Raw genomic sequence first — 21,504 nt, forward strand, 5'->3', positions numbered from 1 at the left:
TCAGGTTATTGAAATAAGAAATTTTGATGCTTTTGCTTGATTAAAAAGTACGATTCATTCGAACTGAATTTATGTGTTTCTTGTAGTACTAAATAATGTATCATTTACTCAAGTCTTATTACATGCGTTACTATGAAACATATTGATGATGGTTGAGGTTGAGGAACACATTTAGATTGGTTTGAGGTAGCAGTGAGAATTGCATAATATGCAGCGGGTCAAAAAGGGTAGGTACGTGATGAAATAATAAACTTATAGGATCCCAGTGATGAATATTATTGTTTCCGAGGAATCTGGAATAACGGATGAATTGAATGGGAAGTTAACTTTACGGTATGTAAGTATTTAAGTAAAAACCAAACCCACAAAGAGTATTACAATAACGGTGAGGAAAAAACGATAAGGATTGTTGTGGTTGATCACTATTAAAATTATAAAAAAAACTATTGATAAATCAGAAGAGCATTCAATAATTCATCTGGAAATCAGTACACTCTGTCCAACTTTTATAAGACCACCCTGATTCTATTTCGTTGCAACAAAAACAGTTAAAATTTCAACAACACACAATTATACATTGTTGAATGCTTAGAATGAGGTATATTTAACGTCAATTTTGTTCAAAAGAGTTGTTTGTTTTTTTATTGTGCTTAAAAATGATAATTTCAGCTGTTCAGTTTCTATAAGACCATTTCAAAATTCATAAGTATTATCAATGAAAAATTTAAAACGATCGGCTGATTTACATGTCAATAACTGGCAAACTTGCCATTTCGACTAATAACCTGGAAAAAAAACGGTTTTCTCGATATTTTTTCTATGTTTCCGAAATTGCGAACTTAAGCTCTTCAATCGTGGTGTACCGCTTTCCCTCAGCGTAGATTCTGCGTACAAGGATCCCCCTAAGATTTTCTACAGGATTCAAGTCTAGGGCGCAAGCCGGCCAGTCCAAAAAAATAAGTTTTTGGTCCTTAATCCATTACTTAGTTTACTTGCTGGTATGATTAGTAGCATTGTTTTGCTGGTATGTGATTTTTTTGTGACGATATCCACGCAAAAAATGGTTGGAGAAAGGATTTCAGAACATGTATGTAATCCTTGAATGATGTGAAAGCTATCTTGAGCTTTCCGGTTGCATAGAATCCTGCCCAAACCATGTAAGTATGAAGCATGCACGAACCTCCACCAACATCCTTGGTTGGAAAATACTTCCCTTCTTCCGTAAATCACGCCAGTATCTGTTGAAACCATCAGGACCATCCAAATTGATCTTTTTTTGCCAGTGAAGATAACCTCTACATTGAGGAACTTTTCGTTATGGTATATAGCAAAATGTATTCTTTTGGAAGCATTCTTTGTCACAACATACCATGTCCCACTGTTGGTTCATGTGAGATTTGGCAATACTCAGACGTCTTCCAATGTGAGATGGTGTAAGATGAGGAGCTTTAACCTTTTAAGACCGTTTTATGTGAGTATTTTTTACTAAAACATGACGAATTGTCATTCGAGTAACATTTAAATTGAAATATTGCTTTATTTGCACAAGCGATTTTGAGGTATTCGAAGCTGTTCTAACTGTTTCTCGTTCATCTCGGTCAGAGAGCTTGGACTTACATGGAGCTCTCTCCTTCTTACCATACCTTTGAGGATTCGCCAAATAATTGAGCACTACTTGATGGTCCGACAAGCAATTTCTCTGATACCAACATTTTCTTGGTAAAATACATCGATTTGTCTTTCTTCGCTCTCCGTGAGCACTTTTCCCTTTGGCATTTTCCAGATTTATTGATCAAAACAACTGAAACAACGGAAAATGTAACTGATCTTATAGAAACTTGACACTTGAAAAATACAAAAACATTTGTTTACGCTCAGCGTTTCCACACACGCATATGAAAATCATGCTGTGTATGTTAGTCACCAATACCTACATACCAGAATATAAATTGAAATATTGTTTGTTTACAATGGCACAATTATCACCTGGTCTTATAGAAGTTGGACAGAGTGTAGGTGATGAGCTGAAACTGAGACCAACAGTACATCATTTTTATGGGCCTTCTACTAAATTGTAAGTTTGTTGTTTGCTAGGTTTATGTTCTGCTGCAGTCATCATTAGGCCATGGAGAGTGTCATTGTCATTCAAAACGCCGTTGACATGTTGGCTAGTCTGTAATTCGCGGAGCTAAATGAATTCGAACAAGGTAGAATGAATACCTTCAACCATGTACGTTACTATATTTGAAAATAAAATGTTTGAATGGATTGTAATAGGGCGTTGCCAATCCCATAGACGAATTAGCGCCCTCAGATATGAATTAATGGAATGGGATCTGTGTTCATAGACAACTTTCAGGAAGCCCCCAGAATACTACTGCTATCGAAACTCAGAATTCGTTCGCAACTACTAAATGCCATTTTTCCACGAAAAACTGTTCAATCAACACACCGCTTTCGCTTGTTTATGGGCACTTCCAGCTCTTCTAATAGATACATCTCTGCTCTGAGTCGCGGGAGGCGCACAATTTATGACTGTTTAGATCCCCGCTTAGTTTGCTTCCTACTGTGGCCTCAACAGCGCCACGCGGAACCCTTTTTCCCGACGAGCATAATGCTTCATCGCTTCTCTGCGTTTCCCCGCTTCTTTGCGGAGGAGTCCCGAGAGGCGATGAAATTTGATTCCAAAAATCATAACTTATCCCAAAATTGCCTCTTTTACATCGCTTTGGGTATGTGGCAACAAAGAGAGAAAAATATCGAGAAAAAGAAGGCAAAAGGTCATAGAGCATGAGAATTTTCCGGTAAGTGCCGATGCTTGTTCTTAGCGCGTGTTCCGGACGGTCGCATATGTCGAAGTCTTTTTTTTTTGCTTCTCTGTCTCTCTCTCGGCCTTAAACCACCGGATGAAAAATGGTGTTAACAGATTTCTAGTGAAACGAGGCACGCTTCGGCAATATCAATAAAAATTAATTATCACTTTCTTCTCGCGCTGATGCTGGACCAACATTTGCCGGGGGGAAAAAAGACGAAAGTCGTAACATTAGAGCGATTTATGCCGACTCATTAGAGGTAGTCCCGTGTACCACACAGTTTGCGTCGGTCAAATGGATTTGTAAACGATTAACGTACGCAGCATGGACTGGTTTACTGATTGAAAGGAAGTAAAGCGCGGTACTTACGTCTGAAGCCAGGTGTTTCCGGACTCCGCTCGGGACTGCAGATTCGATCCCGCTCTCGGTCGCCTTCCTCGCTGGTGTGCCCCTCCATCGATTCATCTTTGGCTGGAGGGGATAGTGAGGTGCATGCCGGACTCGATGAATCCGACGTCCGGAAGGATTCCGAACCTGAGCTGCCACCGAACAGGAGACCCTTTGAGAAGATATTCTGAAATCACTTATCGTTATCATGTTCGGCAGAGAGAGAGAGAGAGAGCGTCACGCGCCGATAACTGGCCCGAATCTTACTTGATCGATTCCGAATCCGAGGCATTTGGGAGGCGCGAAAGCAGACGACAGGGGCAGGTTCGATGGGAACGGTTTTACGAAGGCTCCTCCCCCGCTGAAGGGACTAGTGCCGCTCGCCGTCGATACGGCCGGGTTGAGCGGGTGTAGGAAATGAGGCTGGAAGCCGTGCAGCAGATGGGCTCCGTAGCCACTCATCAGGGAGATATGGTGCAGATCTTTGGCGTCTGGGAGCTATGGGAAAGAAATAAATGTACAGATTTCGATTATTTAGGGTGGCATTCTATTAAAAATAACATTGTAGTTTAAGATCTGATCTAATATTTTGTTTTGGCAGACAACCGAGAATGTTTGATGAAGTTATTGCACGAGTTCACGTTTACAGACACTAACAACCAGTATAAATGGTCCAAATATTCACCATGCAACAAATAGCCTAACGTAGTCCGACGTCATCTATGCGGCCGTGTTCCGAGCAGGGTTACCATATCTACAGAATAATCTGTATTTCTACAGATTTTTTTGATTTTTTGAGACCTATAATCTGTAGATAAAGATTTCAGTTTTTTTGGGTTTCATACAGAATATACAGATTTTAAAAAATAACGTTCCAATAAAAGTAACGGCTTGATGTTAAAAATATATTTCCCGTTTCACCCATTTTATTCATATAGCCTTCGAATATGTTTAAATGAGAATTACTTGTTTTCAACATTCATGTGTAGCATGATGTCCTACATTCAAATGCCAACGTCTGCGTTCTAGGTTAGTATTATTTATATAAATTAACATAGAACGCCAAATGTGTTGGTAAGCACAAAACCCGAGTATGGACGGAATGGTCCGATTTGAGCCGGCTTTATTTGGTATTCGTCTCTGCCCGAAAAAACTTTGAGGGAAAGTTCGAATGCAAGTAATTCTATGTTCTTGAATGTCATCGTTGTTAGTTCAATTAGATTTTGCGTTTGCGAAATTAGGCTTCGTGTTCCGTTGGTGTGAAGCGAAAATGACAATGGATTCTCAGGTGGAATAGGGATTCGAAATTCAAAATTATGAATGAAAACTTACTTTTCTGTATCACACATGTATTACATGTAACGGAGAAAAATGTTATTTGCAAATGAATCAAAAATCTTTAGCGAAAATGATGTCTGAAAATAGTTTTTTATTATAATGAGTCTTGGAAGTTTTGGAAGAAGTACTAGAGAATTTCTATTAAAAGGAAATTGTAATGGGTCAATTAGAAGCTAAGTCAATGGAAAGTTCTGCGATTGAAACGTGAATGTTCGAAAGAATTTATATAAAAAAATCAATTTTGGGTGGAACGAATAATAATAAATAAAAAACACTGTTTATCTTTCCTAACTATAGAGAATGTAAAATACAAAAGGGCACTCATATTCACCCATATTCTATATTTCGATTGATTCGAAATAATTCGAACGACTTGATTAGATTCCATTCTGTATTCCGTTCGAGTTGTTTTTGCATTTCGTTCGATCTGTTTTTCTTCGAACATTGAATGGAGAAATCGTTCGAAATGTGAAATTATAACTCGAACGAAATAACGGTTTCGAACGAAATGCAAATCCGGTGGAATGCAGAATCGGGGTGATATTAAAAAAGTATCTAAAAAGAGGATAAAGACGTTTTGATGCAGGATTACGTTTCGAGAATATATGGGGAGTACATATAACAAATTGTTCAATTTTGTTTGTTTTATTCTCAGAAATTTCATGATGATTTCATGATTTATGATGATTTTTACCAATTGATTTGGGCTTTCCCTAACAATCTATTTTAATGCAATTATAAAATTTCCTATAGCTAATATGTTAAAATAGCATTGAAAATAGAGCTTCTAATTCTCCATACATTCGTGTAGACCGCAAGACACTTCCCTAATACGGATTAGAGAATCGGTATAGTCGAATTGGAAAAACACATTGTGGTTTAGACATTTATACTAATCATTGAAAATGCTGAATTTCCCCTCAAAAAATAACTCTCACTGGAATCCGTCGTTGAACATCACCTAGAGAGATTCAACTACGACCGAAACCAAAAAAATAAACGAAGTTTGAACCATTTAAACGATTCGATGAGCAAACATATTTTACTGTTTTCTGAACTACGTTTTGCTATTGACTGTGGAATTGATCAAAACAAACCGAAACACCTGTATTCACTCAGATTTATTCGGAGGCCAGAACACTTTATCTTACTCTTTGTAGCAATTCATCGAAATAAATCAATGAAAAATAATGTCGAAACCTGCCCGTATCTTAAGCATTAGCTTCATAGTATTTATCTGCTCAAGTGTTGACTGCCCTCTAGTTTTTGAATTGTTTCCTTATTACATGTTACCTTTTAATTCATTACAACCATTACATTTTTGTGTGGTTTTACGTGGATACCATCAGCATCGTCTAATCAATAATAACTATACCAATCAATGATACTAAAGTTGAGTTTATGCCTGAAAATTGGACTTATAAATTTAATACAAATTTCAATACAGATTTTTGAGAAAAATATAAGATAAAAAGATTTTTTTTCAGACCAAAAACACAGATTTTATTATGGCAACCCTGGTTCCGAACACATCCCTCCATCTTTTTTCCGAGCAGAATGATATTTCTTCATATTGTGACATTGTAACATATGTGATATTTAGCAGAGTTCTTTAAAAAAAACGAATAAATTGGATTGACACGGTCATTCATTGTGTAATCACTGAATCTAGAGAAATGAAGCTTCATAAGTACAATTTTAAAAGAATATCGGACTCATACTTTATAGTTTCTTTCATGCAATTCATCGTGATATTACTATTACCGGTGGTGCATTGTAGAATTCGACGAGGAAGAAAATTAAGTTGATCATGTTGACTACCGTCGGCTCATGTGTGAGGTGAGAAAAAAGCTTACCAATTGAACAAACATTTGATTGCAGAACAAATGCGCTATCGATTTGTTCGAACCCACTATTCACTGCAGAATATATATGTAGTCGTTTTTTTAGAATTTTGCTGTTTATCTTCAATATTCTCCAAAGTCTTCTATCAGTCTAATTTGAGTGGAGACAAACACAACGATATGAAGACGACCCAAATCCGACCAAAACAAGAATGGAAGCAATAAATTCACATGTCCTTATTAGAATAGAACATCAAAATGAATTCTCCATATCTTCAATGAGTCAGAACAATTTTTAAAAAAACTCCTAATTCTTAAAAAAAACTCCTAACATTTGGTCTTGTGCTTGATTCATATCTTCTGCAACATTCTTTGAATGTTTACCACTCATTTAACATATTTAGCCGTACCGCAAGTTATGTAACGAGTTCAAAGCATTGATGAATGAAGAGTTCCAACAAAGTTATTCTTTAATTTTAATTAGTGATCAACATTCATCATCATTTCTTGGAAAAAGATTTTTTTTCTGACTTATTTAGGAAAATTACGCATTATTTTTTCCGTGAATCCTGCTGTGCTAGCTATCTCATTTATCTTTAGTCGTTCATAATTTAAAATCATTGTTTGTACATTGTCCACACTTACTTCAGTAATTGTTTTTGGTCTTTTGAAGTAGAACTACGTATTTCGGTAAGGATGCTAAATTAGGAAACATATCACGTTTTTATGAAATAAAGTTAACGATAATAGCTACTTTCGCAGTGAAAGAATTTAGATACACTCTGTCCAACTTCTATAAGACCACCTTTATACCGATCTGAATCATATTTCGGACACTTTGTTCTAATATCTTGAAATGCTTCATGCACTAATGATATAACTATAAATTCAATATCACATTTTCTTCTTTAGAGTGATCCCTTGGTTTCACTATAACTTCGTTTGAGAATAACATTTGAATTATCACATAGTAGGAAAAAATTCAACAGCATCACTCACTATCGTTTGTATTTGACGTTTGTTTTGCGTGAGCACGTAGAATTCACCCGTCCATAAATATTTAACTTTCTCCCGTGTCTCATCAGTTCTCATCATCATTAACAGTTTACTGTGATTGCTTGGTAAGTGTTTCGCAGTTGACTATAAAATATAATCAAGTGTAATGTAATTTTCGTCCATAAAATTACAAAATAAAGTGTCCGAAATTTGAATTAAATTTGTCCGAAATTTGATTTAGTGTCCGAAGTTTGATTCTTATTCGCTCCATTTGAAAAGCATTTTATTCGATGATTTTATTAAGTTTTCAATCAAATAGGTATCAAAGTAGAAAGCTTGAAAGCATATTGAACTAATTTATTAAAAATATCTACCAACTAATACCTTTGCATAAATTTTAGATCAGTTTTCTGCATCATATGCCTCAAGCGTCCGAAATATGATTTGGAACGGTAATTATCGTTGTAACAAAACGGTTATTTCAACAAGATATTTTCATCCAAAGTCGAATGCTTAGAATAAAGTAGGGTAAGTGTACCAATTATGGAGGAGATATGTCACCAACTTGCAGAAATTTGCGAATAAATACTCTATTTTAGTTCAAAAGTATACTTTTCTTAGCAGTTTGGACTCTGTTTTTTAAGATTCTCACTGATATTTCGATGATCAATTGAAATAACAAAAATTGTATAAAAACGTGTTTGAAAATGCCACTTCCATGTACCCATTACGGTAATAGTGTTCCCGGAGTTTCGTAATAAGTGTACCTATTATGGTAATAGTCGGAGTCACATGGATAATAGGATTCAAATAATACTTCAATAATAAATTTTAAATAAAACTCTGTCTCTATATTTTATTTCTAGTATGCAATACCTTGTCGTTAATTCTATACTCGACAAAAATTATGGGAACGGAGCGCAAAGTCGAAATTTTAAAGTGATTTCAGAAACGCTGTAACTTTGTGAAAAACCAACGCATGAAGATAGGATACACATCATTTTAAAGCTTCAAGTTTTGAGATGTAAAACTTGAATGCTCCTATCTATAAAAATCGATTTTTCAGTTTTTTTAAAGATTTTGTAGATTAACACAGTGTTTTATTATCCAAGTCGTAGTAAACCCAATTAACCTTAACAATCAGCATTTCTCTGATTCCAAGAACGTTCCTGTAGTTCATTTTACTACAGGAAAAGGTTTTAATAGAATGTAAAATTTCCTAATAAAAGTGTTTTTCTAATGAACACTTTTTCAATAATGCTGCTATTCCCAAATCAGATGGCAGTTTTGAAAATTCCAATAAATTCTGTACAAAACTCATTATTTATTGTTCATTATTCGGCAATTTTTGCCAAATTTTTGCTTTTGCTTTGATCGATTCTCTTAATTGACTTTCTCCTATATTCTCGATAGCCATAGCCTTCCATAGACAGATATTGTGCCACATAATTTCAATATGCAAAGAACATCAATCAATTATTTGTATTCAAAACTAGCTGACTCGGCGAACTTCGTCCCGCCCAAAATAGATTTTTTGATTTGAATACTTTCAAACATCCACGTTTTATTACTAAGTGAACGTTAGTGAGTCCAATCACTGAACTCTTCATTGATTGATTACCCTTGACCTTTTACAATTTCCTTTTACTATAAATTGTCTAGTACTTCTACAAAAAATCGTCCTTATAATATAACATTATTGTCAGACACAATTCTCGTTCAAGATTCTTCAAGCATTTGGAAATAACATGTTTCTCCGCTGTATGGAATACATATTTTTTTTTATCTTCGCTTATTTTTCGTCGGCCTATTTCCGCCACTTCAGTGCCAATCACCGACATCAGGGAGGCGACTCCATCTGTTCCTACCTATCAGACTCAACAACACATGAGCCGGGCCAACTTCTTTTACTTCCCCTCCGAAGGAAGACGTAACCAGATATTTTTCGCCTCAGAAAATCCCAACGACGCCAGCTGGGATTGAACCCAGGCCGATCGGATTGTGAGGCTGTTACGCTAACCACACAACCACTGGCGCCGTCAAATATGGAATACATGTTTGATACAGAGAATATTACAAAATAAAGACAGCTCAAATCGGACCATTCCTTCCTCGGGTTTAGGGCACACCAACACATTTGGCCTTCCATTTTTGTTTATATAGATAGACGATTTAGGAATGCGTTATTCCGTCTGAAAATCCTTTTCCACTTTCGAACAAAAATCAATTTCGTTAGCGCCAATATCAAATGGGCCAACAACGCTTAGCTAATTGTAAAACATATGGGAATTCAATTTTCCGAATTTTCCGATTTTTCTCTCCGCTATATTGATCTACGGAAAGAGACGAATACAACGAAATATAGATGACTCAAATTGAACCATTCGCTCCTCGGGTTTTGCGCTTACCAACACATTTGGCCTTCCATTTTTATTTATAGGGATATAAGATATGGAAATGCGTTATTTCGCCTGAAAATCCATTTCCACTTACGAACAAAAATCAATTTCGATAGCGCAAATATCGAATGGACTAACAACGCTTATTATGATGTAATTTTCGAACATGTGGGAATTCAATTTTTCGAATTTTCCGACCTTCCTTCAGAGTTTTCCGAAAATTTTCCGGTTTTTCTCTCCACTATATTGATCTACGGGAAGAGACGAATACAACAAAATAAAGAAGGCTACAATCGGACCATCCCTTCTTCGGGTTTTCCACTTACTAACAGATTTTGTCTTACATTTTTATTTATATAGATTGAACAAACCAAGAACTTCAGGGATGATAATCTGATAGAGGGTACACTTAATCAACTACAAATGAGAAACGAATTATCAAGCATTAAAAGTTCTGGTTCCGGATCGCATCTTCTGTTAATGGGAAATTATAGTTTTTTTTCTAATATCCCGCCGGATACCAAATATTGACCGGATAAGCAGGATACTGAATATCCGTTTCATCTCTAGATTAGTCTGTTGTTGAGTGCATCCCGGTTTGAAAATAACTGCCTGCTCCTCGTTGCTAGGCCTCTCTGCTAGCTGACAAGAGAATCACAAAGACGTGAGGGTTGTAATGCAGTTTTCGTTTCTCTTCTGGAACTGAACAAAGGATATTAACCCATTCACTTAAGATTTAATTTTCAACATTTTGGATCAAACAAATATGCTTCGGTCGGACACGCATAGTGCTATTTCACTACACTGCTGAGCGTTCAAAAGCGACCTATGATATGCAACTGCACAGCGTTAAAACGTTAGTTACAACCTAAGTGGTGCGGACTCAATTCACTTCATTTTCAAGTAAATTCATGCATTTTTTCAAGCGATTTCTTGCAATAAATTCTCAGACCACCAGAGATGCCAGATTTACAGATATGTTTGGAAATTCACAGACATATATGTAAAATACTTTTTATTTTTGTTGCAGACTTTTTGGATATAACAATATTTCACAGGTTCATGAAAAATGAGAGGCTCTACTCATCACATCAAAGATATTTGACTCACCGTATGACATTTTTCCATAGTAGTAACATAAAAAGTTTTCATATGTAGTATATATCAATACACATGACGTTAGACATATTATTTGAGTCATTCATTAACACTTTGCCGCCCGGTGTAACCACAGTGATCACGTTTGCAAAATAGGTCGCACCGAAGTGATGTCGTGAGCATAGTATCGCTCAGTGGCCGACGACAGTACTTCAGTATCTTTTGCATTCTGTTGGTGTTTTGTTTGGTAACAATAACTTGTACACGTCAACGTTTTCTATGATTTCAAAAGTACTTCTGCCCCGACATCATTGCAGACGAAAGAGACGATAGGATTCTTCACAATGAATGAAAAATTGCATTCATTTACTATATATATCTACTATACATCTACTATACTGCCATTTAACGCATAGTTGTCCCATGTTACTTTCTGACGATTTTCTCTTTTCTTCATAAAACGTTGTTTTTATGCATAATCACAAAAACGTATAGTTTATTCCCAACTTTTAAAATAACAACATCAAGCTCAATTGTCCCATGTTGATATTCTATTCATAACTGTTCCACCATGTATTTTTTGTACATCCATATCGAACAAGTCGGTTCAAGTACAAGAATTTCAAGTCACACTTTCAGCAGGCCTAGTGCTTATAAAAAACCCGGTGTATTGCTAAATTGAAATGCTTAAAGCTTTTGGTAGACAAATATGCGACAAAACTTTGATTGCGTTTTTCTCAGTTGCTGATTTTGAAACATGGGACAACTATGCGTAGAACGGCAGTATGCTACACTTCGAAATTTCATTGACTACATCCAAGCGATAACGGAGATCGTTTCATTCCAGTTCATGAGCATCCCTTCAACCTCGTACCGTTAGCCTATATATATATCTTCTTCTTCTTGAATGGCGTTAACGTTCCCTGTGGAACTTTTGCCGTCTCAACGTATGCATTATTTAGCGTCATTTATTAATACTTAGTTGAGATTTCTTAAGCCAAATAACACGCCTTGAATGTATTCCGAGGGGCAAGCTCTAGAATACGCGTGACCACAGTGCAAGTCGGAGGAAATTTCTTTGACGAAAAATCCTCCGGCCAGAACGGGAATCGAACCCGAACACCCGGCATGATAATCTGAGACGCTAACCACTCGGCCACGGGTGCACACAATATATATATCTACATTAATAAAAATGAAAAGCCAAATCTGTTCGTAAGCGGAAAACCCGAAGAAGGGATGGCCCGATTTTAGCCTTCTTAATTTTGCTGTATTCGTCTCTTCCCGTAAATCAATACAGTGGAGAGCAAAATCGAAAAAAAATCGAAAAACTCTGAAGAAATGTCGGAAAATTTGGAAAATTTAATTCGCATATTCAAATTACATCATTATAAGCGTTGTAACAATGGTAAATATGGAAGGCCAAATGGGTTGGTAATCGCAAAATCCGATGAAGGAAAGGTCCCTTTTGAGCCATCGTCAGCTAGTATACATATATACAGCCATTCCATGCGTTCTCAAGGAGATTTTTCGGACCACCGGTTAACTTTGAAAAATCATGTCTTAAAAACGAAAAAATAGCATCTCTAAAATCGAGATATGTTATGTAAAACATTCTCATCTTTCAAAAAAATATAAAAAATATAGTGCCCTCTAGTCCAAAGCCATGAATACGATAAAAAACAAATACAATCGGTAATTACGAAAATAAAATCCATTTTTTTTAAGTTAAAATTTTTTTTAAAAAAAACTAGCTCTTTGGCTTCATTCAGATATGTCGATAATCTAAACCGGTTCAGTGGTTCTGAAGTTATGAATTTTTGAAAAAAGTCAGTTTTGGGAAAAACATATTTTTCGGACCACCCTAAAATGTAAATGGTCACCCTAACGAAAAAATAAAAAAGGGGCTAATGTTTTGCGATAAAGAACAAAACTACCACTTTTCATCGAAATCTGAGAACCACTATATCGGTTTGGCATGGAATGGCTGTATATATACAAAATATACATATACAAAATATTCAATAATATACAAAAGACAAACTTACGTGCATCGCGATGTACAAAATATTAATGAATCTATGAAAATTAACGTTAAAAGACATTTCTACAGATCCGCAAACTTTTACAGAAATTTCCACATTTTTAACAGACTTTCACATATTTTTACAGACTTTTATTAAAAATCATCTGGCAACTCTTCTTTCCACTTTTCATCGAATATTTTCAAATCGCAGGAGTAAACATTTACGTGACTGTGACTTCGTTTGTTTTTATTTCGTTCGGAAAAATATTATATCACGGAAAGTGGACATTACAAACGCGTTGCTCAGTGAAAGGCTGCCCGAGTACAAGTGAAAATGTTCGCGTTAGCTTTTATCGAATACGCTCGGAAACATATTTACAGACGCGTTGGGTCGATTTTTGTGGAGACGATAAACTAGTTCCGAATAAGGGTTCCCGTATCTGTGGAGTAAGTACGATGTTTGAATTATTAAAAACCAAAAATGTAGCAAACCTTTCATACACATTTTCAGGTTTATTTTAATAGAAATACATCGTTACATTTCAACCGGAAAAGAAACCTCGTGAGAAACCGTAATGCCTTTTCCACAATTAAGCCGGTAGTTGACTCAGAAGATTACGTCCATCATCAACACGAAGCGCAGATTGCTTTACCGTTATATTCAGCACCAGGACTAGCAGATTTCATTCGGTCAGATTCACTAGCAAAGCTGTGTCCACCGAAACGTCTCCAAAACATTTCACTTTTGCTATGTATGTACGTATCGAAATTGTCGAATTTTGCTCCCACATTAAAATCTTGGAGTGAACTAAGCGTTATTCGTAGGTAGTTTATGTTCTGTCAGGTTCTGATACTCATATGAAAATCATGCAGTGTATGGTAGATGCCAATATCAGTACACTAGAATATTAATTGAAGCGTTTTTTGTTTACAATGACACATCATCAGGATCATCACCTGATCTTATGGAAGTTGGACAGAGTGTAGTTTGCATACCAATAGGATCGGATATACTCTGTGATTTGTTTGATATGCGATACAGACAAAATTTTTTTTGTGCTGGGGATAGGGACCGCACAAAAAAAGTTTCCCCCAAGAAAATAACTTAAATCCACGCAGTTCACCGTTCAATTTCCTTTTGTTTCCCTGCTTTACGATGGGACAGTTTGCCTTTTCGGCTCCGCGTGGCTGTTTTGTGCTTTTAGTTGCATGTCGAAACATGTTGCTGTTAGAAATCATGTCATACAAAAACTTAGAATATTTGATGAGAGGAGGGGAATGATTTCAGAAGTGGATAATTGAGACGCAAATATGTTTTTTTCGCACTGAAATGTATATAAAGCATCGAAAAAAGCTAAATGGACGATAACTTCGTCAAATATGCTTCTTTTCATACACCGCACAAGAACAGAAAATCGCACAAAAATAATCGCACAAAAAAAAATCGCACAAAAACAGGTTTTACTGCACATAACAATACACTGAATTGTTCAAATCGATGAAAATCGAATGCATTCACATTTTCCCATACATTTGTTTCGTCTATTTGTGTGCTTACCTAGCTGTACCGTCAATAAGGAGTAACATCGATTGCACGATTGCATGACTCGATGTCAACTTATCCACATTGCCAGAGCGTAAAAGTAGAGCATTTGTGTTTTCTATTATCCATTTTAAATTCAACAGTCATCCAGCTACCAATCAGTTGGCGACTACGAAGGTGCTTGAAATCCCCTTTTACAAAGCGGAGAGCTTTCGGTAAGATTTTTTTTTAAATTGGCCTTTTTCAAGACTACATGCGAAGAAACTGAAAAAATACTTTTACTATCTCACTCTTGCTCCCTCTCTCACTCTCTTCTCATTAAACCAGTCTTGCTCCTGTCAGCTGGTGGTCAACATCACTACAAGTGGTCGATACTATACGGTGTTGTGATTAAAAACGTGGTGCGATTTTGTTTGAACTTCAAATTATAGGTGGAATTCGATGAAATTTTTCACACCGTCTGGTGGAGAGTTCATATGTATATCTGTCTCACGCGCATACATTATTGTTGATTTCACGCATCTCCATGTGAAACGGTCGCCATTGATGTTTTGCTTATTAGAAATGTGGAATAATGGTGATGATGAAACAAACAAACCTCTTCAACTGATTCTACAAAACCACCGAAACAATCAGCACGACCCTGAAACCGTGAAACATTTTTCTAAAGAATCATTCATACAGAAATATATCAAAATCGATGCGACCTAAAATAATATCTGAAATGATAAACGAGTAGCTCATAGTACATCACACCCAGCTGGTCCCACCAAATAGACAACACAACCTTCTGGCCGGGGTATCCATACTTTGCCCGACGTTTAGTATTGTCGTAACGGGCCCACCTTTCATCGCCTACCGATCGGATATGGTTTGCTGAGCTACTCCAAGTGTATCTCAAGTTCTTGTTGCGTTTGTGACTGATCTTGATCGAGTAAATCCTCCAATTCTTCATATCTAAACCTTTTTTGCCGTCCGGAACGTTCTTCGTCTTCCAAGCCAAAATTACCACTTTTAAACCGTGCAAACCACGTCTGACACGTTCGCTCAGTTGAAGCATGATCATTATAAACTTCCACCAAAATGCGATGACTTCTCGCAGCTTTTTTCTTCATATTGAAGTAATGAAGTATCACTTTCCGCAAAAACACTCTCGTTGGTACCAAATTCGACATATTCGAAGTGACAAAAAAATATGTTGTTAACGCTTTAACTTTTTGACAAATACTGAAAAAGACGCGCAATGACAGTGGCTTTCCAACGAATGTCTGGAAATTTGATTCACTGGAGTAATGACCAAGTTCTCCATCTGTTGTAAACCCGAAGGAACTTACCGGTACACCTAATAATTTCATATTCCTACGTAGTATGGAATGGAATTGCTCCATATGAACAGCTATGTACAAAATGGTTCATAAAATTTTCAACAAATCATTTATTGTCAAGAAGAAAAACAGATTTTTCCATTATTTTTCTACCATTCTATCGATGCAATGATCAAATTTATTTGAATTCTGTAAGTAGATTAACTCATTAGGAGAGTGAAATGGTGGATGCAAATTATCTTATCGTTTTTCATTTAAATTTTACAGATCTTAGGTTTCGTCCGAAAAAAATGGTAAAATGGTATTCGGATATTTGGTGCGTACACAGGGCGAGGAAGAGTTTTCCATTCGAGTGTTATTTTGGTGTTATTCAGTGTGCGACTGAGCTATATTGTGAGGTAGAATAACATTACCACCGTTACTCGCTATTGCTGGTCTTCCTTCGCAACAGCTCATCATTAAATGTATTCAGTTGACTTATGTAGATTTGATATCATTATATAACATTTGAGGGCGGAAATGTGGCTAGTGTTCTAATAATTCACATTCAGAGCATCTATTTCCCATTCAGACCAATACAACTGGATATAGAAGATAGGTCAATCAATAATTTTCAATTGAATAAGTCAGTCATTTTGAACATTGAAAAAAAGAATATGTGAAATTTCAAAAAATATCGAATTAGTTGTTCTTTTAAGAAAAAATCAAAATTCTGTATAATTCGTGTATTCATTCGTATCTCACCTCTAAGAATAGTTGGATAATTCGTGAATGGTGATGACATTATTCATATTCCATTAACGTTTGTAAACATAAATATCCAACTTATTCTAACTTAGTAAGAGAAAAAAATATTTAGGAATAAATTAAAAATTTGCGAGTTTTTTTTCTGCATTTCTTCTTCCTACCTTATAAGTGTAAAGTGTAAAAATATCGGAAAAAAATTTCAACAGTACATAGTATTGAAATGCATTTATCATTTTCACAATATTGTTTTTTTTTTCGAATAATACTACACGAAAACTACTCCAAAGTTGCTAATTTATTTTTATTTCTTACTCTGTTTTATGAATATATTGAAATAGCACTCGTAGATTATCTTTCATGGACACCTTTCCGATAGAATGTGTTATGGGAGATATATTCAAAATGATTTCAGTTCAAATTTCTCTTTTTAATTTATTATTTCCACGGATCTCAGACGGTTTGATGGTTACCAGGTGTGCCAGTGAAAATTGTCCAGTATTTTCGACGAAGGCTAACCTCAAAGTATTTTTGTCGAAGTAATTCCCGTTTGATTCTACCTGTTTCACCCCACACTCTGGCAAATCGTGGATTACTTTTCATTAATTTTTTTTTGCTCCAACGTAAACCATTCGCTAACCCGACCAAGTGCTGCTTTGCAAGTGCATGTCTCTTTGAAGCAGAGAAGGTGATAATCGGACAGGGCCAGTTCTGGAGAATACGGCGGGTACGATAACGTTCCCTAATTATGTGTTTCTATTGTGATTTTCACGGATTCAGGGGTATGCGCCGGGGCGGATTTTTGACCGAAACATTACAGTTCATTGAGGCGGTGAAAGCCATGATTTTCTGCGCATAGGGTTCTCCCAATAATGTTATAACAAGCAACCGATGAGTTTTGACCGCTTTTTTCTACAAGTGAAAGACAAAAGGAAACACTATTTATTCAGAACGAAACTCGACATTTTTTTAATCAAGTTACCGTTCTGAATCATATTTCGGACTACATCATATTTCGGACACTTTGTTCTAATATCTTGAAATGCTTAATGCTCTGATGATATAACTATAAAATTGATATTACAATTGCTTCTTTAGATTAATCCCTTGGTTTCACTATCATTTCATATGAGAACTACATTTGAATTATAACATAGTCGGCAAAAATCTATCAACACTACTCACTATCGTTTGTGTTTGACGTTTGCTTAGCATGAGCATGTAGAATTTACCCGTTCATCAATACTTAAATTTCTCCCGTGTTTCATCAGTTCTCATCATCGTTAACAGTTCACTGTAATTGCTTGGTAAGTGTTTCGCAGTTGACTATAAAATATAATCAAGTGTAATGTAATTTTCGTCCATAAAATTACAAAATAAAGTGTCCGAAATTTGAATTCAATCTGTCCGAAAGTAGAAAGCTTAAAAGCATATTGAACTAATTTATTAAAAATATCAACCAACTAATAACTGTACATAAAGTTTAGACCTGTTTTTTGCATCATATGCATTAAGCGTCCGGGATATGTTTCAGAACGGTACTTTGTTTTGGACACTAACATATTTTTGAAGTCTAATTTCAAATTAGAAAACAAAAAGTGGGTTATATCTGTGATATAAGGTGCACAAGGTGGACGTAGGACTAACGATGGCTCAGCAATCAATAAATAAAAAACATATAACTCTTATACCTTTTATTTTTTTAACAAAGTGATTATCATACCTCTTCGTTTAGCCTCAAAAGATATATTAACGCTCAAAGGATGAATCGAAATTACCCAGCGCAAATAATATCCCCTCACCAAGTCCCGACAGTTAAAATCATCGATCGATAGTGGCATTCGTGAGAATTCGATACGAAGCATAGAAGAGCATAGTGTTTGGCGAGTCTTTTTCTTCTTCTTGAATTATAGAGACTATAAACGTTTGCAGTTCATTCGTATCTAGCCCTGAGAAGGGCCCTTGGGGAAAACTCAATCCAAACTCCTTCTCCAACTACCTTTACAAAGACGCTTCTGACAGTATGTCATATGATAATAAAGGTAACTATTATAAGCATATAAGCTTATAAGCATTCCCTTTCCAACAAAAATACCTTCCACTACCATAAGAAACGATGGCCCTAATACGTTTAAAAATTTCCTTAGAACCGCTATAAAACCGTGGCATTCAACGTGTTAATAGATTGGTGTGATTTCATTAGCCCGTTTTCATAACAATTTTTAAGCTATAACGCGTAGACACTTTATCTATCGAATGAAGTGGTTATCATACCATTTCGTTCAGCCGGCTTTGTTGTTCCAGCGGAACGCTCTAGTTTTAAAATTTTAATGAGTAAAAGTTTTTCAAAATTCACTGAATTACGTCAAGAATGTACAGCATCACAGTCAGACAGTTGACAGGATGAACTAATTTACATCCCGGTAGCTGCAGACTGGAAATTGACACTTTCTAAACTTTTGGAACCAAGAACCATAAATTTTTTCGAAAAGAAATGTTTTCAGACAAGTTTGCTGCTTCTTCAGGTGCAACTGTTACAATTCAAATTTATCGTCACTATAGTTTCTAAGAAATGGAAGCTTGCTAACACCATGGAGCTATTGGCCTGTTGAGGAATACTCGATGATTGTGGATGGCAAACTGAAGAAGAGGGACAGAATTCGGCTGCCAAATAAATGAGAAACCAGCAAGTGCATGTAATAAAGGGCTGCGTAAAAAGTACGAATAATGGGCTCTGATTAGAAGTAACATTCAAACAAAGGTCTTATAAAAAGCATAAAACCGAGTAACGGCTTCTCGAAAATACATTGAAAATAAAATAATAAATCGTCCGATTTTCTTCATATATTTTAATTATTGTGAAACTTCGTTAACGTTTAAAATCTTACCAAATTATAATACAAACGTTTTGTGATTATAAAACGGCTTACAAATGTCGGTCGATCGACATTTAGCGCTGTCAATATCGATTGTGTTGAAATTGGCTTGAAACAATCTTTTCAAATTGCATTGACATATCAAGAATCTTTATTATTTTTCTTCTAACAGTTTCGAATACCTATGACATACATAGTATTCAAATCATGAATATAGTGGAGTCATACTTACTCTCCATAAGCATTTAAGAGTACGTCGTATGGAAAAATATATCATCGACTGTATACATATATCACAACATTGTGTGATCTAATGAAAATGCTTCAGCAGGAATGTACAGTATCAATATTTGTCAAACCATTATACTCGGTTCATTGGATAAAAATGTTTTATTTTGACTAGTGACGATTATCATTCGTTCAATCAACAGAGTTTCACTGCCCCAACCATTATCACACCCTCAATCGTTACGCCCGAGCCACCCCCCTTCATAAAACAAATTTATGCCACAAACATACTTGCGAGTGAAACGGTCTCTGTATTCGCAATGCGTCGCTTAATCCATTCGCAGCCTGGGAGAACACAACTAGCGCAGGCGATGACATATGGGACGATCCATAGCTGGGATTATCCATGGCACGGACACGGCACGAATTGTTCCACACGAAGCACTACCAATAATAACAGGCTCAGTATAACAGCGTCACCACCCGCGATATGGGTCAACATTTAGCACTCGAATATCACAAAATTTTAGCAAGATTGTATGTTGCGTCAACGAGTTTCGTTCCGATATCAAAACAAATATTTGGAAAGGCCTTATCGCTGTCAACACAAGAAAATCTATCACTAATAAGCTCGACGTTTGATACGATGCGGTGCGCGATCACACTGAGTCTCACGTAAAAATATTCTTCCCACTCAACTAGTCTCACATTACCGCATTAAATATCGCTGGCTGTCACTAGCTTGGGCATAACTGCAACTAAACCTAGTGTTGCCCCGTGCACTGCAACTTGGCGTGTTCCTGCCGAAGGTAGTCATTTAAAATGTTCACTAAACAGAGAGCTCCACTAAACACACTCACACCTTGGGACCCGATTCACTGTGTGGAGGTTGCTTGGGGTGTGGAAGCGGGAGGGTTCGAAAGTACACACCCGCGCAGGGTGGGAATTAGGCAGGCGAAGGGTAGTCGTTGTCGTATTGTCACAATTAACTAACTCGCGGCGACGACGACGGCGGCGGCAACGACGATGGCAATGGCAAAAACGAAAATCACGTCCTTCCGCAACTGACACCTGAGATGTACTGAAGTTGTAACGCAGATGCAGGCTATCAATTCTCGACGGTGTTGCGAAGTAGTACGCCTGTCCGCCAGGTTGGAGCGAGCGAGAGGGCAACAACCAATCCATTCACCGGATCAGGGCAATGGCAAATAAGGGCTGGGTCTGGGGCGGCAAACGAGGACAAGTCCACTGCCGCTTGAGTTGATGCAAACCAGTTCTGCGGAGTTCATATTCGAATAGAAACACGCGCTCTCTCCCGCTCGCGATGTTTTGTTTGACTGCTGCACGCTGGTTGGTGAGATCTCTGAGAGAGCGTGTTCCATTTCTCTTGCTCTTCTGCACATTTTCGTTATGTGCGTTCTCGTATATAAAAGAAAATCAATAGCCTGGCCCATTTCACTGACGTTGGCGCAAGCGTCTTTGGGGCGTGGCTTACCAGTTTGGCAGCACTACTATTGCTGCTCGACTGTTATTATGAACTAGGTCGCTTGCAATATGAACTCAACCCCGTCAAAACGGATGACTTTTCCGGCGGCTGTGAAGGGAAAATCCAACATGTGGACCCCTAGCAGTGGCTTGCGGTTGTGATTGGTAGTATAGTGACTTTAATCAACTGATGGCGATTTAAGACACTCTGCTGGAGTGTGGAATGCTAGTTCTGATATACCGAACCATGCTCCGATTTATTCAATATTTCATGCTCAAAAAATTTTATGTTGCATTATTCATTTCTATTTTAATGCTGAAAATATTTTGTAGATATACGAATCAACGCTACTCGACGCAATCTGTGATTCTGATACTCGGTAAAATCTCAGCTAAGCTATG

At 36.6% G+C, this 21,504-nt stretch overlaps 1 protein-coding gene across 5 annotated transcripts in view; it reads right to left on the reverse strand.

Annotated features, from left to right (window-relative positions):
• The window catches only part of LOC129767560 (protein Teyrha-meyrha), a 76,287-nt gene extending 55,577 nt beyond the window's left edge, over window positions 1-20,710 (reverse strand). For 4 of the 5 annotated variants that reach the window (XR_008741539.1, XM_055768585.1, XM_055768584.1 and 1 more), the window contains exons 1-3: window positions 19,909-20,710; window positions 3,468-3,698; window positions 3,183-3,387 (exon numbers count right to left, since the gene is read on the reverse strand). Coding sequence is in view for 4 of the 5 variants with exons in the window: in XM_055768585.1 (XP_055624560.1) it covers window positions 3,183-3,387; window positions 3,468-3,698; window positions 19,909-20,025 (553 nt within the window). In the remaining variant the exon portion in view is untranslated. The remainder of the gene's footprint in view (window positions 1-3,182; window positions 3,388-3,467; window positions 3,699-19,908) is intronic. The other variant, XM_055768586.1, reaches the window with a different exon arrangement.
• Between the last annotated feature and the right edge of the window lie 794 nt (window positions 20,711-21,504).

The sequence above is a fragment of the Toxorhynchites rutilus genome, chromosome 2, assembly GCF_029784135.1.
Source record: "Toxorhynchites rutilus septentrionalis strain SRP chromosome 2, ASM2978413v1, whole genome shotgun sequence".
NCBI lineage: Eukaryota > Metazoa > Arthropoda > Insecta > Diptera > Culicidae > Toxorhynchites > Toxorhynchites rutilus.